Raw genomic sequence first — 25,991 nt, 5'->3', positions numbered from 1 at the left:
TAATATATATAGCATCTCATTTGTTATTTATTGCTACTCCTTCATAAATATGATGCAGCTGCAGAAGCAGGGTGATTGCCCTGCAAAGAAGGACTTGGGGGTGCTCATGGACGAGAAGCTCAATGTGAGCTGGCAGTGTGTGCTCACAGCCCAGAAACCAGTGTGTCCTGGGCTGCATTGAGAAGAGCGTGGCCAGTAGGTCAAGGGAGGTGATTCTGCACCTCTGTTCCTCCCCTGTGAGACCTCATCTGGATTACTGTGTCCAGTTCTGGAATCCTCAACATAAGAAGGATATGGAGCTGTTGGAACAGGTCCAGAGGAGGGCTACAAGGATGATCAGAGCTCTGGAGCACCTCCCAGATGAGGACAGGCTGAGAGAGTTGGGCTTGTTGACCCTGGAGAAGAGAAGGCTCTAAGGAGACCTTATAGCAACCTTCCGGTACCTGAAGGGGCTACAAGAAAGCTGGGGAGGGACTTTTTACAAAGGCTTGTAGTGATAGGACTAGGGGCAATGGGTATAAACTGGAGAGGGGCAGATTTATGCTGGGCATAAGGAGGAATTTCTTCCCCGTGAGAGTGGTGAGGCACTGGCACAGGTTGCCCAGGGAAGCTGTGGCTGCCCCATCCCTGGAGGTGTTCAAGGACAGGCTGGATGGGGCCTTGGGCAGCCTGATCTAGTGGGACATGTCCCTGCCCATGGCAGGGGGGTTGGAACTGGATGATCTTTAAGGTCCTTTCCAGCACAGACCATTCTATGATTCTGTGATTTCATGGGAACAAAGCTTTCAGGAAATTAGAAAAAAAAATTTTAATGAAAATAGTTTTGAATTATCTTTCACAGAACTGATGGCTGGAACTGTTTCCCCTTAGAAATCAAAACTAGAAGAGGGAAAGTTTAACAGATAGAAAAAAAGATAATTAGTGGCTTGTCTTGGACTTAATGGGACTTGGGAAAATTTAAATATGAGAAGTTCCAGGGGCTTTAGGAGAAGAGTAAGTTGGGAAGCAAGAAAAGCTGAGAGAAGGACTACAGGGAAAGTTAGGGAAAGAAGCTAGTAATCTGTGGCCTAATTATTTTAAATAGGTGAATTAAATAATCGATTAATTTATTTAATAGATGTTTGACAGCCCACTCCTTTTGTCTTTGGACTGCTCTGTATAGGAGAAGAGTAGAGCTGAAGCTGCCATGCAGGCCCCCCTGGCACTCAGTGGGGAAGGGATTGGGGGATAAATGGGGAGAAGCATCGCTCATCCTGCTCTGAGAAAAGATGGGGAGGGGCAGTGGGGAGCAGCCCTGCCTCCATCCCATGGAATCCATGAGGCAGCCATCTGGGGTCACGTCTCTCCAGACGGCAGCAGTGGCTAATATTCTTCATTTGTTGTGACTGGACACTGCTTTTTGCTTATCTTCTAGAGTGTTCATTATCCTAGAGAAGAAAAATTGTGAAGTCAAACATCATATTTGGTCTATTTGAAATGACGCTTTACCATCTGCATGCTTCTTAGAGAAGAAAGGCTGCATCTCAAATACTGTTTGGGGCCCCTCACTACAAGAAGGACATTGAGGTGCTGGAGCATGTCCAGAGGACATCAACGAAGCTGGTGAAAGAGCTGGAATACAAGTCTTACGAGGAACAGCTGGAGGAACCAAGATCATTTGGTCTGGACAAAAGGAGGCCAAGGGAAGAACTTATCACTCTCTACAGCTACCAGAGAGGTAGTGAGGTGGTGTTGGTCTCTTCTCCCAAGTAACAAGTGATAGGATGAGAGGAAATGGCCCAGGTTGTTCCAGGGGAGGTTTAGATTGGATACTGGGAAAAAGCATGCCTGGAGGTGTTCAAAAAAACATGTTGACATGGCACTGTGTAGCGTAGTTTAGTAGGCACAGTGGTGTTGGGCTGATGGTTGGACCTGATGATCTTAGAGGTCTTTTCCAGACTTTATGATTCTATGAAAGCAGCAGCAGCAGGCTTGCTGCCCTCTCAGATCAGAGGGTGCCTGTCAGTCGGCCAGCACAGTCCTGCTGGCTTGAGCCAAGCACTCAGGTCGCTGTCAGAGGCTGTGCTCCAGAAGCACGTCAGGAATTGAGATCCACACAGCTCAGGTTGCCAGGCTGCTGCTGCTGTACTGGAAATGTCGGCTGTGGTGAGACTGGAGGTGAAGGCATGGAGCTGGAAATGGCATTCTCTTCAGCAGTGCACCATGGCTGTGTTTGAAGAACAGATTAACTGGCACCAGGGCATCTGTTGAGCACCAAGGCTGTGTCTCCTCTGCTTGAGTTTCATTTCTCCAAATCTTTGGAGTCTAACCTCTATCTTAATTGAAAACTAGGCACGCTAGTACATAGCCAGTTAAAACAGTTGGATTCTGATGTATCTGATCCAAATAATTATGAGCTATTTATTCTTGTCATGATCACAACGGTTTTTTATTTTTAATCATTAATTTCTTCAAAATACAATGCTAGGAGCAATTTTGTTGTTTTGCCTGGAAGACATTGGTCAAAATATTTAAAATGAGATGGCTAAATTTTCTGGCATTGTTTTCCTCCAATTTAGGGCTAGTAGCATTTTTTCTGATCAATATTTTGGAAGATATTAGTCTGGGTTTTTAAACTAGTCTGGCTAATGCAGGGGCTCTGAGCAGATGGATTGTTAACTGTAGAATTTTCTTACTGAAATAAAAAGCATTACATAGGGTGAGCATAATATTATTGCTTTGATTTTAATATACACAGTTAACCTTAGAAGTTTTTTAAATTGCATCTTTAACATCTTTTATTTTATATTGGGGTATCCTGCTTTGGAAGATAAGAATCATCATGGCTTGTAATTGCTTTTTGAACATTAAGTTACTCTCTTTAGAAGAAGCCTTTGGAATCATTATTTTATTCTCCAGATGTCAGATCATAGTCCCCTTGAACTGGAGGGAAAGTGAATGAAAGCCCTGAATGTATTCCATGCTGGGCCTACTGGTCTGCTAGCAGATAAAACTTGGCAACTTCTAGCTATGAATATCACCTCCCCCCTCTCCTTTTTCTTAAAAACTGGTGCTTGTGTTATATCTGACACTCATCTGATAATGTTCATAGGCCAAAAAAAGGAGAGCAATGCGAACAAAGTAATAGGAGAGATTTGAAGAGGAAGATTAGGGCAGAAAGAAACAAGTGCTTCATTTAAATCAGTCTTTGAGAACAAATCATTCTAGCCAGGACTGAGCGCTAATACCACCACCCTGGCCTCATGACAGTGTCATCATTAGAGCTTAAGATACATTTGCCTTTGTGATTGGCCTTTGTTTAAGCACACAAGTACTTTTCAGACATACTCTCAGTTAGACAGTGAGTGATGTGTAATTCATTATTTTTGTAGGATTTTTAGCTGAGAAAAAAAAATGGAGGAAAACATCCTGAAATCAGTAGTTACATTAATCTGTTTCAGGCATATTCCTCCATAGTATGGTATAAGTTGTCCTTAGTGTGTCAGTAAGTAATGATATTTATATATATTACCAATCGGTATTTTAACTGCTTCCTGATAAGGTTAACAATTGTCTCCCTTTTCAGTTTTCCAAGTATTTCACGTGCAGTCCATTAATTCAACATTTCTGTTCTGAGACCATTGCACTAACCCATAATTATCTTGACTAGCCAAGTGTTACCTCTCTGGTTAAACAAAACTAGGCAGACATCAGTGCTGTTTTATGGTTGACTGAAAAAGCAAAACACAGATAGCTTGCTAGACAAAGCCAAAAATCTCCAGATGGCCAAGACTGACAAAACGCTGTGTGTTAGGGGGAGGCAGTGAGCACCAAGAGCAGCTTCTAGGCAGGAATAACCCATGAGTCCATACCTAGTGACATAAATAGGCCATGCTGATCATCATGATCCGTCAATCCTTACTTTGTCCCACTGCCAAGAATTCCTAATATCAAGCAGCCCTTATGCCAGCACAGTCCTGTTCAGTCCTAGGATGTAGCCACAATATAGAAGGCACAAATCTAAATTGCTTTGTAGCATATTCATAATAACACATCAAGCTGCACGCAGCCTGCTGGCAGTGCAGCAGGTAGCAAAGAAAGCAGGTGATTCCCTGCCACCTCCTGACTGCAGGAAGAAAGCTCACCTATAGCTCCCTGGGAAAACCGCTTTTTAAGAGACAGTGGCTGTCGGAACAAGTCCCAGTACTAGCCTTTTACAGACGGGCAATAAACATGCTCCAGTTCCTCGAATGTCCAAAGGACAGCGTTAGAATCCACCCTTTCCAAGTCACCTGCATACCATACTTCCTGCTCCTGAGGGGTGGCGTACTTGAAGAGGGCAGCCTCAGGCTGCGCTATCATCTTAAGTCATTACAGGTTTTACAGGAGTAGGTAGCTAGAAAATGCAAAAACTACTAGGAAAATAAAATACAAAACTTAATTTTAGCTCATGGTTAGTTGTTTTAGAGCATCTCAGCTAACATCCTTAGGGAAGAGAGGGCCCAGTTTTTATGACCTTAATCTCTGATAACTAACATGCAGTTGTGGGTGGAAAAGTAAGTGGGAAGGCATGCAGGAAAAAAAAAATAGTGAGTCCTAAAGTTAGATACGAGAAATTAGCTTTCTTTCTTCCTACAATTTAGGAGAATCTGGCTGCTCATTTGTCAGCAATATTCAGCTCTACTTGGAATTGATAGCAACTCGGTTTTTTTTTCTGTTAGATATGACACTTTCTCCATGTCAAGTTTTAGAAAGTAAAAAATGGGTAATGAAATCCCCAGTCTTAATGAAATCAAAGCATTTGTGCTTAGCTGTAATGTCCAGACAGATCTCAGTTCAGCAAGAAAAGCAAAATGGGGAAATGAATTCTACTTGATTATGCTTTTGTGACTATCACTCCATTCACTCTGCTATAAAACTTCTTGGTTCACCTGATGCGGAGAATTATTGGCTCCAGGAGCACCAATGACATTGTGAGTTAACCGTGCCACATACAGAAAACATGTCATGCTACAAAAAGTACCTTACGTACTTCCTTTCCACAACAGCAATGCCCACGTCTGTATGAAGATTCCGTCAGATATAACTCAGAAAATAATAGAAAGTGATGGTGTCTGTCATTTGTAGGTGAACAAGTTCTCACTGTAGAGGAACAGTAGGTTCTCAAAGGCAGGAACTCCCCTTTATTTAACAAAAACTCGAGTGTAAAGGAATGCATAGCAGCCTATAATTCAGGCCAGTTTTGACAGATTTCTGAGAATCTTTTTCCATCTGCTGGGAGCCAAGGAATTCAACACATACAGGCCTCAATAAAATTTCCCTGAAACTAATGCTTTTATGCTGAATAATGTTGAGGTACACTATGCTAGATCAGGGCAGCAGAATTAAGTATTTCAACTGTGTGAGGTTTTTTCTCCTGCAACTCCTTACATCCAAAGTTTACAAAGGAGATTCAAAGAGCAGAAGGAAAAGAAAAATGACATGAAAACTGGCAAGTGGTAGCAGATTCTAGAGGCAAATAAGAAAGTGCTTATGGAAGCCATAGAAGAAAATGAGAAGAGGCCAAGGAGCTTTAACAGTTAGGAGGACATCTGCTGTCGTCTCTGCTTCAAAAGGAGATCAGAGAACATAGTCCTCTAGCCTTCCTTTATTATTTATTGGGAATATAGAACAAAGGATCTTCACCATAATCTTCCTTTCCGTACTGCTGCATGAAGAAGTTAGTCTGGACAGGTGCTTACAAGAGAGAAAATAGTAGCCTTTTCCTTGTGTGCAGGGAGTATGACAAGAGAAAAGACTTGCTTAGAAGTACAGCATTTAAGCAAACAGCCGTATTACAGTGATTTTATTAACCAGATAGTTTATTTTCTTTTAGTAACAGAAGGGCACGCATCTGGAAAGTGCAGCAGCATGACCAGAAAGGGAGTACAAGTTTGCGAATGCACATCTGCTACAAGCGACTGTTGCAGATTACATAAGTAAACAGAACTCCTTTATAAAGCTACTATTAGGAGACTTCTGGAGACTTATCAGTAGGAAGGTTAAACAGATCCTCAACTACTGCTTTCATGTCGTTTAATCCTAGAATAATCCAGTTTCTATGAAGTCTGCAAGAATACCGTTCATAATTCATATGGGAGGGGATAAATAAAAATAAACCCCTATTACCCTACTACCCCAACCTCTGGATCTCCTACGTCTTTTTATATATCTTTTCTTCTTGTTTCACTCTGGCTTAAAAAACCACAAACACTGAACTTGTTAGTGCAATTAAAAAAATAGGATTGAAACATCTGGTATCAAATGAGTGGGAGCACTAATAATGAAAATAGTAACAGATAGGTTCCAAGAAGCAACATGATAGGGACCAAGAATTAGAGAAGATAGCTATATACAAATCTAAATTCTTTAAAAAATCCTTTTTATTGATTCATTACCATACAAAATTTATTCAAATTACATCCATCTGAAGTGGTAAGATCACAGCTAGAGAACAGGTCATCCTTTAATAAACCTATTTACAAAATTCACCATAAAAGCTTTTTTTGTTGCATTTTTTCTTTTTTTTTTTTTTTTACATTATTTTACAGAGTTTTTTTAAACTAGCATACAATGCAAAGCTAAATTAGAATAGTATTTTGCCCATGCACACTGGGACAAGTGTTTAATTTGTACAAAGATGGTCTGCGTTAGTCTTCTTTTTCTCTTCCCCTGCAAAAGTGCCCCTTTGTCTTGCTACTCTTCATGCTCACACAACTTTTACTTTCCTCTTCCACAAGACAAAAACTTTAAATACTACAATTTTATTTACAGATCCACATCTAAAAAAACTCTTAAAAAATTACAAACCAGCTAGAAAATATTCTGGCAGTGTTTACAAATTAATTCTATTGTACAAAACTGCTAGATAACTAAAGTGTGAGTTGAGAACATACATCAACTTAAATACAACTACTGAATGATCTATGCACACATTTGTACATATAAACACACACTTAACACTGTTTAACAGTTCTTTATGTGTTGCCCTTTATACATTTGTTATATTCCAAAACTCACACAGTCATACAGTTTTCTTATTAGACTTCTTGCCTTTTCATGTGTGAGCTTTCATAGCAGCAACTCAATGGTACCAGAAAACCTGTATATATAATATTCTACTACAGTACAAATAGTACTAATTTTCTGAGTATGTCAGATAAACACAACAGTAATGCAAACAAAAGGATTATACAGGCACCTTCTAATCAGCACTATATTAATTTAGCCCAGAACATGGCAACGTATTTTACACTCAAAAAAAAAAAATTTTAAGACTTCTTAGAATTCCTCTCATGTTCAAAAAATAAATATTGGTACTATACTATACTACTAAAGATCTTCAAAAAATAAATGCAATTCAGTTGATGTGGTACTTAGTTACGTACTTTGGAAAAAAATTAGTTCCACTTTGCTGGCGAAGAGAATTATAAAAAGCTGTAAGCAGAGGAAGCTAACCCACTGAGATAAATATGATATATTGAACAAAGCTTGGCATAAGTGTTTTCCATAGAGGGAAAAACCCACAGTGCATCTCTAGTAGGCACTTAACACAAAGCCCCACTTAGTACCACAAAAATTCATGTACCAGTTCTAATGCACACTGGGGGCAGTAAAATTGAACTGTGCATCTTCATTCTAGTTTAAAAAAACAACCAACAACAACTACTTTCACACACGCACACAAACTTTTTTAAAAATCTGTAATCACTACGATAAGTGGTAGAACTTTATACTTTTCAATATTTGCAATATACACTACATTTACAGTGTATTTTTTTTTTTATTAAAAGCTTTTAAGGACAAATGTATTTGACCTCATAATGAGACACATACACAGCTCAAAATGAGCATTATGACAGCAATTTTAACATTCCCACAAGTAGCTGAAGAATTCCCATTTCATACTTTTGCATTACTTCATATTTACGTTCACTGCAGGTACAATCCATGTTGTGACACTCAAAAGACATGCATTCTCTGCAGAAGGCACGACCTGAAATACTATTAGAAAATTGTTACTGAGGACTAAACCAGTTCATTGAGCCCTTCTCCGTAAGCCCACTAGTCACAGTAAGCAGAGACTCGGGGGAGTGTGAAGACAGAATGTTTATGGTCACCTGCTTGCACTTGCTGATGCACAAGGTGCTGGAGCTCAGGGTCAAGGAGAAGGCCTTGCTGTAAAAGCCTTCACTTGGTGTTTGTAGTATTTTAGGGAGTATTCAGTTAAAATATCAGCACTGTTCAAGGGCCTAGTTTATTTAAAAATGCTATTTCATAGTATGGAGTGGACAACTCTGAATGATGGCAGTTTTTTTGATTCCATTAAAAACATAATATAGATATGGACAGCATTTAAGAATCAGCTGTATATAAATTCATCCACCAATGAAGGAAGCTTCTCTAAATCATAAGCATCAAAGAGGTCACTGATGCCTTCTTCATCCCCAAGGCTCAGCAAATAATCTTCCTGAAGCAGAGGCGGCAGCAAATTCACAAATGGTCCTTCAAAGTTTGAGGGAATTTGGTCCTCTGTCTGCTGGAGAAGGTTGGCTGGAGAAGCCAGTGGAGAGATAGTTGCCATATTTACAGAGCAGTCACCTTGTCCTGAGTTAGCAGAAGCCACTTCTGTAAGGGGGTAGGGAATAGGAATAAAGATGACACATTGGACTCGATGATCCGGTGGGTCTTTTCCAACCTGGTTATTCTATGATTCTATGATTCTATGATTTAATCTCATTATAAATATTATACACGGATGAAATAAAGAAGCTGCTGCATAAAGGGCCTTTAATAAAGCATCATTTCAACAATAAGTCCTCCAGATAATTCTTTTAGGTATGTTAAAGGGATTCTCAAAAATACTTAGGTTACTATCACCACTGACTTTTCGACTAACAAATTATTTTACGAGGTTCAAACAACTAATTGGGGGAAAAAAATTAAAATCAATTGTAGTGAGATGCCCATTTTTTGGTGGAGTTAATAGTCAAAGTGAAAACTTTCTAGGTAACAGACACCATCCATGACACTGCATAGCTGCATATACCCATACTGAGAAACTTCTGCCTCTTGTACTGAGACAGATCTTCACTGTTACTGTCCTATTTGAAAATACAAAAGGAAACAAACTTGTTTCTTTCTTCAGTATTGCTTATACTTTGGTAACCTATCTTATGGCAAATAGGAAACATATTTTAAACAAATGATGCAGAGGAAAACGTATTTGCCTCTATATGCACTAGAAAGGCACAGTGGAAAATGGATACTTTAGCTATTCACTTAGAAAAATAAAGCAAAAAAAGAGCTGGATATCAGAAGTTCAAAATGAAACCTTGAATAAGAGTATGAAGGAAGGCCATTAGTATTACAGAAAAAAAATTTTACCTTTGGAAATGGTTTTGGAAATATTTCCATTGTGGTCCTGACTATAGGTTTTCATTGGACTGAGGCCATCGTTTTCCTCTGGGCACAGATAAACTTCAATAGGTCCTTGAGTACTAGATAAATGTATCAATGCACTCTGCTAACAAAACAAACATCAGTAAGGCATTATAATGTTGAACATAACAGAATATTGATCATATGGAGCAAGTGCTTATTGGTGTGCAAGTGTGTGAATAAATTTGTTACTGATCAAGAGAACCTGAAATCCCCCATGCATTTTTTTTAAGATGTGAAAGACTCAGCTGATGTATCTTGTAGACTGGAAGAGAGTATTAAAGCCTTTGCCACTGTCTGTGATGCACAAATCTCAGCAGCTGACCACTTTAGGTGTTGTATCATAACCAGGGAGGTATAATGGACTAAAGTCCTAACGTTTTCTTACAAGCTTAATAAGCTGTAACATTCTGATGGAATGGAACTACAACATTCAAGTCCCAAGCTTTGTATTACTTACGACAATATTACCAGATGTATTGTGTGTTTCTGCTTTAAAAGAATGTCAGACGATCCTTCTCATTCACCCAAAACAATCAGCTCTAATTGGCACTGAACTCAAGGAGTTGTATGCAAGTTCCTCTGTTTGTCACAAAAATATTTCCAAATAACAAAAGCCAGAAAAAAGACTCAATTTTCTTCACCCAATGTTGTTTATATAAGTCCTTCTGCCCCCTCAAGGCAGCAACTTTAATTTTCATAGTGTTTCTGAATAGCAGGAACTCTTAATTCATCTCAAGACACTGATGCATTACAAGAAGATGACATATACAGGCAGACAGAAAACATGCAATGTTGCTTTTGGTGTTACAATGGAAAATCCTAAATTACTCCAGTTAACACACCAGAAGCAGGTTTATTTTTGCATGAATAGCTTGAAAAAGCACGAATACAGGCATTGTATACCTTTTTGTGGTTCTCTTTCAAGTAAGTCTTATTGTCCCTTTTGACAAAAAGTTCATCATATCATTTGCGTTCTGACAGTTATGTAGCATAATAGACAACATTTACAAATAGAGAACAACAAATGAACAGGAATGCCCCAGGGCAATACTGCAGATAATTATAAAAAGGAAATGGGAAGAATAGGAGTTGGGGAAAGTACTGTTGAGTGAGTGAGACATGTGAAAAAAGACATTGGAATGTAACTGCAAATGAGAGAAAGAAATAGGACTTTGCTGCCCAAAGCTGAAAATTAAATGAATAAGTTTGGTATAGTGGATAAGGGGAGGTTTCAGCACTCATCCTAATGATTGTGTGCATCTCTCTCTACCCGGCTGAATTCACTGAATTAAAAATCAAAGCATAATGCCGTGGGGAAAGGAACAGGAAACCAAGCAATGATAACAGTATATATTTATGGAGACTGATAAAAGATATTCCTTCCTCACTTCAGCAAAATGATTTATTCTTCAAAAACCTGCACTGAGGTTCAAAGGGGAGATTAAGGACAAAGGCAGGAAAAAAAAGGATGGAAAATTTAAGGATCCTAAGCAAATAAAGAATAATCTTTGGAAAAGAAGCTGGATCTAGTCGGAGGTGTCCCTGCCCACGGCAGGGGGGTTGGAAGTAGATGATCTTTAAGGTCCCTTCCAACCCAAACTATTCTTTGACTTTATGAATCAGGAGTCTACTCCTGATTGCCTGGTAGCAAGTGGCCGTAGGCTCAGTGGAACCAGCCCAACAGTAGGGATGAAAAAATAACACAGAGCATGGAGGATTCTGGAGTTTAGCCCTGTGTCTAACTGCTACTTAAGAGAAGAAATTACGTACATTTTTGATGCTCTAAAGCAGTGGCTCATGCAAGTTATTTATGTTTGCCCAACATACTTGCATCTGTAATTGTAACTGGGAATGGTTAAGCAGCTCATTTTTGCCACCAAGAGATAAAACCCCCAGGAAAAGCCAAACCATGTGGTTCATAAACCACACGAGGAATGAAGTAAAGCAAAGCTGCTCCCTGATGATATCTTGAAAATGAAATGAAATGAAAGAAAAGCCACCTGAAGCACTTTATTCTGCAATTGTGACATAGGTAAAGAAAGGAGCTAAGTTACAGTAGACATCTACCTGAGATAGGGAAAAGAAACAAAATGAAGACAAAAGAACAAGAGCCAGACATCTCATACACGAAAGCTGGCACAGAGACAGACTCAGGCTCGAGTAGCAAGGGGCAACAGAAGAGGGAAACAGGTGAACAGAGACAGCTTCAGAAACAGAACTACTTATAAAATGGGAAGGGAAATCCCCATCACCTACAGACTCCACAATAGCAAATAGAAAGTCCTTTAGCAGAACATACAAAGTTTTACACAGATGTGTAAAATCAGTGTCAGTGAAGCAAAGGCAATGGAAGAAGGTAGGGCAAGAATGGACTTCTAGGAATAAAACAGAAGTTTTTACAGTAACTGTTAACACTTCAGAAAAAATCCTACATGAAAATATGTCTCAATTAATTAGGATATCAGTAATAAGAGTCATCAAGATGCTTAGGCATTGAGTTATCAACTTTATGAAGTAAATCTACACAAAGCTAAAAAAATTAAGAGCTGAATATCTTAAGGAAAAGATTTTACATAGTTACAAACAGGAGGTTTCAACTGTCAACAAAAAAGTTGGTTTTTATTTAAAGTATGGTTAAAGAGAATAATCTTTAAATAGCATGGATTACTCTGAAGGAAAACTGGAAATGAAAGATAACAAATAACGATTGCTTTGTGTAAAATGGTTTTTAAAGATTCCCCATACTTCTTTAAAAAAACACTTCCAAAGTATGTAAGACAGATGAATATAGGACTGTACGCCACTATAATCTGACATGGACATCAATTACCACACAGTAAGGACTCATAACACGTGCTCCATATATAGAAAAAAGATACCTAACCTGGCAGGAAAAAACAGGCTCTCCTTACCTCCACTGGGTCAGGCACTTCAAGTCTTGTTTCTGGAGGAGCTTTCACAACTATAACAGTTTGGTCTTTAAGGCCACTAATTTTTCGTATATCTTGATACGTCACATAAGCTAATGTAATCACTGTTAAGGAATTTTCCAACCAGGTTATAATACATTGAAACTACTAGAAAAGGCAGAAGTTTTTAAATCATTTTTCCATTTTTTCCATATACATTGCTCTTAGACCAAAGTTTTCTACTCTCTAGATTGGTTGCATCTGTAATCAGTGTGAGAACTTCCCTTTGCTTTAAGAGGTGGGGCCACTACCGAGTGGCAAAAGAGATTCTCTGTTAACCTTAAGCTCAACAACTCCCTATTGCTTACAGATAATATTATATATATATATATATAATTTTTTTTACATACTTGCTCTCAAAATTCAGAGGAAATCACAGGAAATCACAGGAAAAAATATAGCAGTTTACAGATGCATATTATAGATGCAGATACATAATACATTTTTGAAGTCATCAATAAAATAATTTCAATTTTCATTTGAGGTTTTTTAAGCATTAATATATTTATATATTCATTTATATACAAAGTTATTTTAAAAAACTGCTTAAACTACTAATTTAAACAACTTGACAGTGCAGAAAGATTTTGTTGTACGCACAGAATGAGCACGAATACTTTGCTGTTCAACATGAATATGTCGAAATCAAAGTGAGCGTTTTGGTGGGTTACGGCACAGTGGTGTCCCACATACTGACCCACGTAACTGAGGTATCACAGTGCTTTCAGTTGTGAAAAAAACTGCGAAACAGCCTTGATCACATGCAAGCACTTCCAGCTCTTCATTTTTGTCACCTGTTAAGTATCTAGCATAACGTTTACACCAAGAGTCTAATTTATCCTTTTACTTTTTTTGGGTGTAAACGGGAACAATTTTGGTAAATGACAGACTGTCCAAGCTCAAAACACCAATGCATCTCGCATCTAACTTCGACCAAAATGATAGGTAGGTCAGCTTTCACCCAAATAGCTTTTATCAAGGATCTTGCCACTGGTTTGTTAAGGTTTGCAAAGGCAGAGTACACTTCACAGCAGCAGTGGCTGTCACTGTACAAACAAAGGCAAGGATTGCATGCTTTTTAATAAAACAACAACAATCTTCATTGCTGTAGCTAAAAGCTCCCCCCACTCACACTGGGCATATCCTAACATGGTGAAGGTAGTGATTAGTTAGTTTCTGACTGTATTTGTACGGGAGACAAAGAAGCACACAGCCAGGGCACAAGCAATGCTTCAGCATTACCCAGTCGCGTGGGAAAAGAAAAAAATATTCAAAAGCTGAATCAAGATCATGCAATGGAAAAGGCTTCTCAGCTCTCTAGTATTCAGCAGGTCATCTCACATCAAACTCCAGTGAGGTGAGTCAAAGACTGTACTGGGACACAATCAGATTCATCTCCAGATTTCACACTTCAGCATTCCTTCCTCAATAAAGACTAGTATTATCAGTAAACTTCAGAGTCACAGAAGGATTTAGGGAATACGCTCTCCTAAATCCAAAAGCATGAAGCCCACATGCTGCTAAGGCTGATCCTTCTTCACCCATCCCCACAGGAGCCATCAATGGCAAGGCAGGGATCTCTACCACAGTAATCAGCACCAGAAAAAGAAATGTAATGCTCAGAGGGGCATGGTTTAGTATTTGATAGGAATGGTTGGACTCGATGATCCGATGGGTCTTTTCCAACCTGGTGATTCTAAGATTCTAAGTTCTGTCTTGCTTAAATCTCTTCATGGATCAATCTCTTAGCTGGAGGCAGTGCTGAATCTACTCCCTATGCTACTTGGTGATCTTTGCTTACATCTCAAAAATTGTATGAAAGCTAGTCAAAAGACAATATTTAGATAGCTCACAAACGTTTTACTGACACTTCTGCAGTTATTTCCCATTCTTGAGAATAGATAGTAAGTCCACCTTTTAGATGCTCTTTAACAACTACTCATTATATGAAGCAATCAAAGTTTTCACATCAGTGTTTAATAAAACTGAGGAGGCAGTTAGAGACTTGCTTGCCCAGCTAGACATCCACAAGTCTATGGGGCCAGATGGGATCCACCCAAGAGTATTAAAGGAGCTGGTGGATGTGCTTGCCAAACCCCTTTCCATCATCTTCCAACTGTCCCGGAAGACTGGGGAAGTTCCACTGGACTGGAGGCTGGCTGATGTTGTGTCCATCTACAAGAAGGGTCGCAGGGAGGACCCAGGGAACTACAGGCCTGTCAGTCTGACCTCAGTGCCAGGGAAAGTCATGGAACAGGTGATCTTGAGTGCTATCATGAAGCACATGCAAGAGAACAGAGTGATCAGGCCCAGTCAACACAGGTTCACAAAAGACAGGTCTTGCCAAACTAACCTGATCGCCTACTATGACAAAGTGACTCGGCTACTGGATGAGGGAAAGGCTGTGGATGTGGTCTTCCTGGACATCAGTAAAGCCTTTGACACAGTTTCTCACAGCATTCTGTTTAGGAAACTGTCAGCCTCTGGCCTGGACAGGCGCACACTCTCCTGGGTGGAAAACTGGTTGGATGGCCGGGCCCAGAGAGTGGTGGTAAATGGTGTTAAATCAAGCCGGAGGCCAGTTACAAGTGGTGTTCTCCAGGGCTCAGTGCTTAGTCCAGCCCTGTTCAATGTCCTGGATGAGGGGACCGAGTGCACCTTAAGTAAGTTTGCGGATGACACTAAGCTGGGTGGAAGTGTCGATCTACTGGAGGGTAGGGAGGCTCTGCAAAGGGATCTGAACAGGCTGGACCGCTGGGCTGAGTCCAATGGCAGGTTTAACAAGGCCAAATGCCGGGTCCTGCACTTGGGGCCTATGCAGTGCTACAGACTAGGAGAAGTCTGTCTAGAAAGCTGCCTGGAGGAGAAGGACCTGGGGGTGTTGGTTGACAGCCGACTGAACAGGAGCCAGCAGTGTGCCCAGGTGGCCAAGAAGGCCAATGGCACCTTGGCTTGTATCAGAAACGGCATGACCAGCAGGTCCAGAGAGGTTATTCTCGCTCTGTACTCGGCAGTGGTGAGACTGCACCTCAAATACTGTGTTCAGTTCTGGGCCCCTCACCACAAGAAGGATGTTGAGGCTCTGGAGCGAGTCCAGAGAAGAGCAACAAAGCTGGTGAAGCGGCTGGAGAACAGGCCTTATGAGGAATGGCTGAGAGAGCTGGGGTTGTTTAGCCTGGAGAAGAGGAGGCTGAGGGGAGACCTTATTGCTCTCTGTAACTACCTGAAAGGAGGTTGTGGAGAGGAGGGAGCTGGCCTGTTCTCCCAAGTGACAGGGGACAGGACAAGGGGGAACAGCCTCAAGCTTCACCAGGCAAGGTTCAGGCTGGACATTAGGAAAAACTTTTTACAGAAAGGGTCACTGGACACTGGCACAAGCTGCCCAGGGAGGTGGTTGAGTCACCATCCCTGGAGTTATTTAAAAGATGGGTGGATGAGGTGCTGAGAGGCATGGTTTAGTGGTTGATAGGAATGGTTGGACTTGATGATCCTGTGGGTCTTTTCCAACCTAGTGATTCTGTGAACTAATCAGAGGAATCTGGAAATTCATTTAAGTTTCAGAATAAACTGACTGCCATCTTATTTTCCTCCCTGCGCCTGTAATTTATAGACACATCAATTTAAAGTGAAAAGAAAAGTAAGTAATGACTACATACACATACAACTCTTACCTTAGAAAAGACTTTGTCTGCATGCCTTTACAGTTTCTGCAGACAAAAATGAGGTTTGCTCTAGGCTCAAATTAGTCAAAAAAGTACAGGGTTGTTCGATGTTGTCTCTCATTCATCAGCTAAATTGGTTCTATTTTACATGAATACAGATATTAACAGCCTCCTTCATATGCTGCCTTTTCTTTGACATTCCAGATGCAAATGGCTTAAGTAACTTTTATGGAGAACTATATTAAATCCCCTGCTAGTCAACTTCTTGAAATCTCTGATGTGATGCTTTGTATCACATTACTTAAAGGAATTCCCCTAGTACTGGAGCACAGGAAGGAGACTAACCATCTCTGAGGTTTTGGGAAAAAGGATATCTCTGATTCTCTGAGTCCTCTGTTAGCAGCTTGAGGTCCAAGGTGCAGCTTTGGATTAGGTCATCTAGTTTCTTCTCTTCCTGAGTCAGTTCGGTCACCTCCTTTGTGAGGCCTTGACGCTGTGCCAGCATGCCACCATCCTCTGACAGACTGCAGCCCCTACAGATACCAAGGAAGACAACCTTTCATCATTTGTAAAACTTGACCCTATGCTACGGGAAAGGGAAAAGGCAGAGTTTTACACTGCAAATTAAGTTCTTCGGCCATTCTCCCTAAACCTGCTCATAGCAAATCAACATAAACTACGCTTTCCAGAAAAAGCATTGTTTTATCATGACCATATTTTGCAACTGCCATCAAGACAGAAAGTCGAGTATTTCTAAGTACTTCCAAAATCTTGCTTCTTAGCTCCCCTCTCCTCTAACCGCACTCTGAAAAAGAATGAGGGAGGCAGTAGGTAGAGACGTGTACCTAAAACCTTACTCCACTTGCAGATGCAAATGAGTTAATCCAGTACTTAGAAAAAACGCTGGTTTCTAACTTCCCTGACAAACACTATTTATACACTGAAAATCTGTCTTAACAGAAGAAGAAAACTTTATCCTGAGGGAAGGCATTTTGGATGATGGCTTGGAGCAAAGTGTTAGAATAGAAGGTGGGAGAAGAAAAACACTACTGCTCAGTGACAGTGCAATCAGCCAGCAGGAATGGAAGAGGATAATGAGTACTCACATCCATTGAATGTTGTTTTTGGACTTTTTCTTAATGAGATGGATGCCTTCCAGTACATTGGTGATATCGTAAATCCTCCTTTTTTGCACCTTGAGGACCTCTGCTGCTCTGTTCAAATCTAAGACCCCATCAGGAGATTGGCTCAGCAACTGAATGAACTTCTTTGTGAGAAGGCCAAGTGATGTATCATACCGAGTCTTTTCTGAAGGAGATTTTGGAGCTTGGAAAGAAAAAAAAAAACCACTCAAATAAATCCTTTTCTCATTTTTATTCTAAAAGCAGCGTCCAGAAATCAAAGTATACATATATTACAGATAGTTCTTACATTTTTACTGAAGAAGTGTCCCAAACCTCTGCATTACAACACAACTTACCACTGGGTATTTCTTTGTATTTCAAGATGTACTTTTCAAAAAATCACAGGTACATGAGCAAATATATACATTTTTTTAAAGTACAAATATTTCCATTAGTCTAAAGGATACATATAGCAATATTCTGTGTAGGCTTTCAATGTGTGAATTCTTCATAGTATTTTTAGTATCTGTTTATCCTGGCACCAACACCAAAAATTCCCCTATGGCACTCCATCAGACTGATAGCCAGCTTTCATCAGAGTTTGATTTTCCCATCTTTTAAGATAAGTGTTTCACATGCAATTAAGCAGGACTTCAGTGCATGAACACAACAGATTCCATCAGCACCGGACTCCAAAGCTTACAGAAAACTCAAGTGAACTAGAGGAGATTGATGTAAGATACGGTTTCAAATCATCATTTCTCCATAACAAAACGATGCTCAGACTGGGCAACAGTACCACTTCTTTTAAATTAGAAGTCAGCAAATGACTTTTATCTTACTAGACACCTTGATGTTTTCACGTACAAGCATAGTGGCTATGTACTTAATAGATGATCTTTTAAGAGCTTAAATACATAGATGAGAATAAATTCTAAGTGTTCAAAGCCTTTGTGACAGAAGAAATGAGCCAGGCATTGTTAGAAGTCTGCTGGAAGTCTCCCTGTTAGCAAAACCTTTACTGTACATTTAAAACTCTTCATTTGCTTCAGGTCAGGTCAAACATTATTCAGGATGGATCTTAGACTGTTCTGGTTATCATTTTCACTAAATTGCAGTCAGGCAAAACTGAAATCCTACCTGAAAGCAAGCCTTTAGATTACCCTTAAAAATACAATAGCTTTTCAATTCAAACCATTCATTGTCTGTTTGCAAAGAAAACCTCCTGTGGGTTTTTTTTGTTTTGTTTTGTTTTTTTTTAAGGTAGATTCAAGTCTTGTCTGCACTGGGAAACAGAGGAACTTCCACATAGGTTAGGTAACCTTGTGAATTTAGAACAGGGTGGTTTCTGTCTTGTTTGTTTGTTTTTCCTTTGGGGTTTAGACGGGGATAAGAGGATCAGAGTGCTTCGTCACGCAGCAAGAAATTCTCTGAACTGCCTTAACACTGCAGCAGCATTCTATACTGTGAATAGTACTGAACTTCTGTGAACGCACTTCAATTTAAAACAGGCTTTATTTAGCTTAATGAAGTTTAGTTTAATTAAAACATTTTTTAAGTTTAATTGAAATACTTCAAGCTCATATCTTCAGCTAATATCACTTTTCCTACCTGTCTCAAAAACCCCAAACTCTTCAACTGATGAGAAGGGACAAATAAGTACCCCTTGATATCTCTTGCCCTTCCACCACTACCACTGCTGTCACAGTCCTTCACTTTCCCCATTCCCCTCTCTCTGCAAGACCAATTCTCCTGAAATCCCCAAAATTGGTTGGCAAAGCTACACCCCAGCTCCTGTTGCAAGAAACCTACTGCTTGAGGCTACACAGATGTGCAGAGATTAATACTTGCAGCAACTAAGCAGTGGCAGTAATAATCTAGTCATACTGCAGGAAGAGAAGGCAGCTCAGAGCCCACAGAAAGCATTTAGCATGCAGTGCTGCTCCGGTGCAGCTACCATTCTTTGCAAATCCCTGCCTGGAGGAAGAAGCCTTGCTAATCAGCTGCTGGAGCTTTAGTAAGGAAGGAAGAGGCTGGCTTGATTAGCCTTGCATAATAACTGTGTGTTTGATCCTGTCATCATATCTTGATCCCCCAGCACCTACCTCTCCTAAGCATCCCCAACTTCATGTCCCTGGCTGAAGAGGAGGTCCTGGACTTCACAGCCGCTCAGCAGGATGCATGCTACATGCTACAAACACATTGTGCACAACCTGGCTGTGGGGTTGAGTATGTTGCACACACATCCAAGTGAGGACAGTAATAAACAAACAGTTTTAGCTAGATATCAGTCTGTTGCACTGATTCACTCCAATCTCAAGCTACTAAAAATCAAAATCCCTGTGCCATGCAGCATGTTACAAATTCCCTTACTTTTTGGACTATCTGGACTTCTTGTTGCAGCTCTTCCTTTCCCCTTTGGAGTCTTTAGTCCTTCAGCAAGATACTGGTGGCCACTTTCTCCTAGCTCCAGCCTTCGTTTTGCCTGTTAAAGAAAACAGTAATTTTGGGGTTTTTTTAATTGATGAGTTGTTAGGAAGCATATTTCAATTTATCAAATACAGGAAAGGCAGACAGCAGTGAACTTTTTACAGTAAGGTTCTGTATCAGTACAGGTTCATACCCCATATTCATCACAAGAGAATCTCAATATTTATGGGAATCCAAAGGTTGACTTCAACATTCCACTCTCAAAGGCTGAATTGGTGGTTTTGTTTGGAAGACGCGGCAATTTTTTTTAAATTTAAGAAGCTGAGTAACAGCTGTATGACCTACTTCAGTCTAGTCTGGGCCTTTTTAAATACATATGAAAGATTTCAACCTCCACTTGAGTCAAGAATGTTTCAGTTAAGAAAACCAAAGACAAATGCTCATGCACAAAGGTACGCACCCACAAAGCTCCAGTTCTTTTAAAAAACTCCTCATATCCATATATATTTGTGCACAGCTAGTATTAGTGCAAATTACATTCTTCCTTCCCCATTTGAAAGGATGGCTTTGAGAGGGACCGGTAATGACCACTACTATAAGCTTTCCATCAATGAAATACAAGACATGACATCATGAGCAGCATTGGACAACTGTTCTCTGCTTGTCAAGAATTTGTCGTCATTGAAAGCACAACCACTACAATTATTTCACATCAACTACCTAGTTTGCATCAAAGCTGTGTACATAAAAGCAAGATAGAGCAAAAACAGTATCAGAAACATGATGTCTGAAAAGTCAGCTAAATGTTGCACTCAGGTCGAAGGAAAGCTGTGTACATCTTGTAAAACAACAATGAATGAAATCATTAAACTATGCAACACAGAAAAATTACAATGAAAACAACCAATATGATTTCTGTTCCTAGACAGGAACACAATCAACTGTCTTTTGAAACAATTCCATACCGTGGCACACTACTAAGGTTACTGAAATTAAATCTGGGGATACTTGTTATCCTAAGCATAGAAAGAACATTACCTGGGAAGACACAGGAAGAGGAAGAAAAATAAGTTTTATGTCTAATAAAAGTTTGGTCAAATAGCTGTTTCCAAGGGATGTTGTTTATTCAATTAGGTAGAACAATTCAGTGTTTTATTTGCTTGCACTTTAGACTTATCCCAAAGGGTGGGATCATATGCAGTGAAACAAGATGAAGTAATACATTCTACTATGGAGTTGTAGACAGATATTTCTGCACTGTGGATTTAGCTAATACCTTTCCCTTTGGGTCCGTGATCAACAGAAGACTCTAAAGAAATTAATTTACATGCATTTATTCATGGATAGCTAACTAACATCTTTTGTACTGGACTCCATTTGCAAACCTCAAACTTATTAAAAGGCGAGTAAAAGCACATGAAACCCGTGTAAGCCCATGGTGTAACAGCAGGGGCACGGTGCTCGAGCCACTCTTCTATTTTGTGCAAGGGGGAGAGGCACTAATTCACTGGTAACAGAGCACAACTGAACTAACTGCATCCTTCTAACAATGCAGGCACCATGCTACCAGCAGCCCATCAGTGGCAGCTCCTCTCCCCAAGACATCAGCTCTGTGATCCAAGGATGCAGATTGCAAGAAGGTCAACTGTTAACAAAAGCATCCAGCTAATATGTTTAGCCAACATAATTGGATTAAATTAAGATACATTTATTCCAGAGGGAGAAATACATTTCACAGTTTTTTCAAGTGTTTTTCCACCCTGATAACTGTAAGAGAAAAGGAAGGAGCGGTGAAAGTGGAACAATTCAGGGCATGGGAAGATTAGGCTAAAGGTATACAATTAAAGATAAAAGAGAATCTCAAAACCAGGTGTGAGAATGAAGGAAAATGCTAAAGACTTAAGATTCAGAAACTTGCAGTGGCTTTCTCCATCAGAAGAGAAACTCTAGTTTGAACTATGCATCAAAACTTTTTGCCTCAACTTGTTTGCAAGACAAACAATGGTATTTTGCCCCTGTTTTTGTGGTTAAACACTTAAAACTTTCTCAGGTGAATGTCAAATAATTAGGTTTGGTAGTGAGAGAACAAAACCAGCATCTTTTGGCTGTATACAGCAGCACAAGTCCATCCATGCGGGTCAGCGAGTGTTACTAACGCCATGCACTTGTTGGTCTCACCAGCATACTATACATATAGTATGGCAGAACATAGGCAGAACAGGACTACTGACTGGCTTCTTCAGAAATACTAAATGGCAGAGAGCACTGCAAAAAAGTGATTTTGTAGGGCATGAAGCATACAGAAAAACTGAAAAAAGACTCAGAGCAAAATATTTTAAAAGAGTTTAAAAGAAGTTGGTGAAGTTACCGGGAGACAACTATAGAAAACCCTAGGGAATGTTTAATTTCTGCCAGAAATTACATGTCACTCAGCAAGCACATTCTTCCCCTTCCTGTTTTTACAAACTTCATAGTAAGATACAGGACTGAAGTGGCAGAGTCTGTTAATTTCTTCTTCCCTGACTTACAGGCCAAAGATTCTTCTAGTGCCTTTTTCTTTGCACTAGAAATCCTAGGTGACTTATAGTTTCTTGCCCCCATCTCGAAAGTTATTCACAGTGCTTTCTAATATCAGACTCCCTTTGAGAAATCTCAAGATTTGTGTTCAGCAATCAACAAAAAGAGCAACCCTTTAAAAAAATAAAAAATTGTCTTGATTAGCATAATTTACTTCTGCTACAACACTATACTCATTATCTGTATAAGTTTTTGGAGAATTTTTGTATTGTCTTTATTTGCATCGATTGATCCATCATAGCATGCCGTGTTCTGACACAGTACGTGGGACCTACTAAGAAGCAGCAAGCCAAAGGACACTAGCATAAAGCATCCCAATGACAGGAAAAGATAGGAAGTATAGGGGCTAATAACTCCTTAGCAACATGAGACTTAAGTGCAATAAATGGAAGTCAGATTCCTAAGGGGGATCGTGAAAGGATCATAAAGCACATGGGGCAATGAGACATGTAAAGCTAGAAACTGATACATCCAGCAGAAGACACAAAAGCAGCAACAAAGCATTCTATGATCTGAACCAGATGCCCACCTAGCTCTTTGGTAAAGGCACAAAATGTTTGGCATCAACCTTTACTCCATTTTCCCTTTCAATACTACAAACACCTGCAGACGTAGCTACAACTATGGATCCACTGTTCAGTGCAGACCACTAAAAGAGGTGGCACATCTACTCGTACGTAGTTATGCCCTTTTAGCTTCATCCCCTTTGTAGAATAAAAAGAAATAACAAACCAGATAGCTACCACAAATCACATCAGAGGCAAACCACAAGAATGTCTTCACAAGAACACTTGTGTCTGTATGAAAATATTTTAAAATCTACTAGGATAAACTAAGTATTTTCCAGTAGGCAGGACTTGATAAAATTCACTTTACAATACTCAGTCTCAGAGATTAACTTTTAAGAAGAGATTGGGGGCAGGTATGCTTGCAAAAGACTAGAAAAAAAACATGGGTGGAAAAAGTGCAATCAGGAAATTACAGCCCATGCCTCTTAACATGCTTTTTTGACCTCACAGCTACCCGAGTCTGTTAGACTGAGTTGCAACCACCACCTCTTTTGATGCGTCCTCCTCCCATCCCTGAGCTACCCCTGCTCCCCTGGGGCAGGAAGCACTTGACCAGTAGGTCCTTCTTGGATTCTGCAAGGAGCTGGCTTGAAGCGTCAGAACCAGGAGAAACCTAAGCCTCCTCCAAAACAAAAATGAGTTTTCTGCCAGGTTTGTGGCCAGCAGGTCAAGGGAGGTGATCCTGCCCCTCTATTCTTCTCTTGTGAGTCCCGCACCTGAACTATTGTGTCCAGTTCTGGAATCCTCAACATAAGAAGGATATGGAGCTGTTGGAATGGGTCCAGAGGAGGGCTACAAAGATGATCAGAGGGCTGAAGCACCTCCCTTACGAGCCTGAGAGAGTTAGGGTTGTTCCGCCTGCAGAAGAGAAGGCTCTGAGGAGACCTTCTAGTGACCAGATTTAGACTAGACATAAGGAGGAATTTCTTCATGCTGAGGGTGGTGAGGCACTGGCACAGGTTGCCCAGGGAAGCTGTGGATGCCCCACCCCTGCAGGTGTTCAAGGGCAGGTTGGATGGGGCCTTGAGCAGCCTGGTCCAGTGGAAGGTGTCCCTGCCCATAGCAGAGGGGGGTGGAATTAGATGATCATTAAGGTCCTTTTCAACTCAAACCATTCTAATCTATGATTCTAGGTTAGCCCTTGCCCAGGTGACTGAGGGCTGCTGAGCAGGAGCAGTGGGACACGCTTCATTCCTCTTAGGGCATCAGCTTCGCATTCGAGCAGCTTTGCTTTCGTGACACACAGCAAGCAACTTCAGTTCTTGGGGAAATAAACTAGCACCAATTCTAAAGAAGAAAAAAAAAAAGTGTGTGTTACCTTGCAATAGCAGAGCAGATAGCAAAGCGCCAAGCGTTAGATAACAGCCATCACAGAGCTTTGTCAAGAAAGCAAAGAAGGAATTGCCATGGTGGAGCATCAGTTTTTGAAGACTGCACTGTGTCAAACCAAAGCCTCATTTTCTACGAGGCATTTATTTGTAAGTTTGAGGGAAGAAGCAGTAAAACGCCCTCTAATTCTTTCCAGTGATAAAACCATGGAGCATAATATTGCCAAACTACATGCATTTGAAATTTTTCCTGCTTGATGTCTCCCTGAACTTTATTACTGGATGCAAGGTAGTTGCACTGTTTGCAAGAGACAGATCTAAGAAAAAAATATTGCATTACTGTGTTACTTTCTGAAAACTCCTTCTCTGAAATACTGCTGCACCCGTTATGCTTTAGCAGGCATATAAAATTTGTCAGGATGAACTGAGCCAGGCATGTGACTTTCTAGTCCCTCAAAATCCCAAATTTAAGGAGACTTGGAAAAGCACAGCTGGTACATTTTCAATATAAATATTAACAGGCAAATTCCATTTCAGACTGCAAGTGCAATAGCTCTTGGGCCTGCCCATGCTATACACATGCCATCTCCTGGGAGGTCCTGTCTAGGATGACACACATGCAAGTCCCTTGGTCCCCAGCAGGCATTCAGGATATATTAAAGCAGTAGCATTCTGATTTAAATACAAAGGGACAAATGTTGAACTCTGAATGACAGCAAAGGGAAACTGGGACAAAATCTGCTGAGATGGAGACAGAAGATAAAATAACTTATTAAAAAAAAATGGGATGAGGGCTTGGAAAGCAATTCCTGTTTAGGGTTGACTGAGCAGGGAAAATAGAAGGCTGGAAATGACTAAGCATAGCAAGGAATAGCTTGCATGTATTAAGTGATAGCTGACAGTGACAGCAAGCCAGAGAAATGTGTCTTAGTGCTCAGTTGTGTCTCCGTCAGTGCCCGAAAGCAGGGAAAGTTGGGCAAGCTGAGCAAAGGCAGATGACTAAGCCTGGTGAAATGTCTAGAAGATATTACAATTGCTAGGGGCAGATAAAATGGCAGCTTTTCTGTGTGTGACCACAATGCTGATATTACTAGGGAGGGGATGCAAGCCTATCCAGACAGCACAGATAAATTTTGACCACAGCAAGGAAGCTGTGGCTCAGATGCTTTAACAATTGCCATGCACTTTCCTCCATCTTTTCAAAATTAAGCAGTAATTTAAAAATACAATTTAAAAGTAAAGGTTCTGAGGCATGAACTCTAGAAAGCTGTTACGGAGGTCAGGAGCTGCAAAGAAGAAAGCAAACACCTTACATGAAATGGTAAATAAAGCTGGAACTTGATAAAGAATACAAGAGAAGAAGCAAAGAAAAATGACATCTTAAGGTGAATGCACAAAAACATTCTTATGCTAGGGAAACTTCTCCACTGAAAAAGGTGATACAAGCTGTACCTTTTGAATGTGCTCAAATGAACAAGCTTCGGTATGTGGAGAGCCCTGAATGCCTGCCAGAGGGCTGTACCCAGCTAAAGGCACAGCAAACACTATGAGAAATAGAAAAATGGGGAAAGGTGCAGAGAGGAAAGCAGAGGAGCTCTCAGCAGGGAAGGGGCTGAGCTCTGCAGGTGAGCTCGTAAGTGAGGAAACACTTGAGGTCATCAAAAAGATGCAAGAGGGCTACCCGGGTGGCTGCCTTCAGGCTCCTAATGACAAATCCTCATTTCATACTTGTTTCTGTTAATCAATGAGGAGAAAATTTTGCAGTCCAAACTCCTGGAAGGGAGAGAGATTTCAGTTTTCCATGAAGAATTATTTACTCCAGTGTTCTACACAGATACCAGTAATATGTACCATACCACCCTTGTTTTTA

General features: G+C 40.3%; 1 protein-coding gene across 3 annotated transcripts in view; it reads right to left on the bottom strand.

The window, feature by feature from the left end:
• Positions 1-6,496: 6,496 nt before the first annotated feature.
• Positions 6,497-25,991, bottom strand: part of E2F3 (E2F transcription factor 3) — a 44,815-nt gene continuing 25,320 nt past the window's right edge. For 2 of the 3 annotated variants that reach the window (XM_069853736.1, XM_069853738.1), the window contains 6 exons: positions 19,591-19,702; positions 17,200-17,419; positions 16,468-16,626; positions 12,375-12,489; positions 9,406-9,544; positions 6,497-8,646 (listed from right to left, as the gene is read on the bottom strand). In XM_069853736.1, the coding sequence (XP_069709837.1) occupies positions 8,381-8,646; positions 9,406-9,544; positions 12,375-12,489; positions 16,468-16,626; positions 17,200-17,419; positions 19,591-19,702 (1,011 nt within the window). In that variant the 3' untranslated portion in view covers positions 6,497-8,380. The remainder of the gene's footprint in view (positions 8,647-9,405; positions 9,545-12,374; positions 12,490-16,467; positions 16,627-17,199; positions 17,420-19,590; positions 19,703-25,991) is intronic. The other variant, XM_069853737.1, reaches the window with a different exon arrangement.

Source organism: Phaenicophaeus curvirostris, chromosome 3, assembly GCF_032191515.1.
Source record: "Phaenicophaeus curvirostris isolate KB17595 chromosome 3, BPBGC_Pcur_1.0, whole genome shotgun sequence".
NCBI lineage: Eukaryota > Metazoa > Chordata > Aves > Cuculiformes > Cuculidae > Phaenicophaeus > Phaenicophaeus curvirostris.
This window is presented reverse-complemented; position numbering and strand designations above follow the sequence as displayed.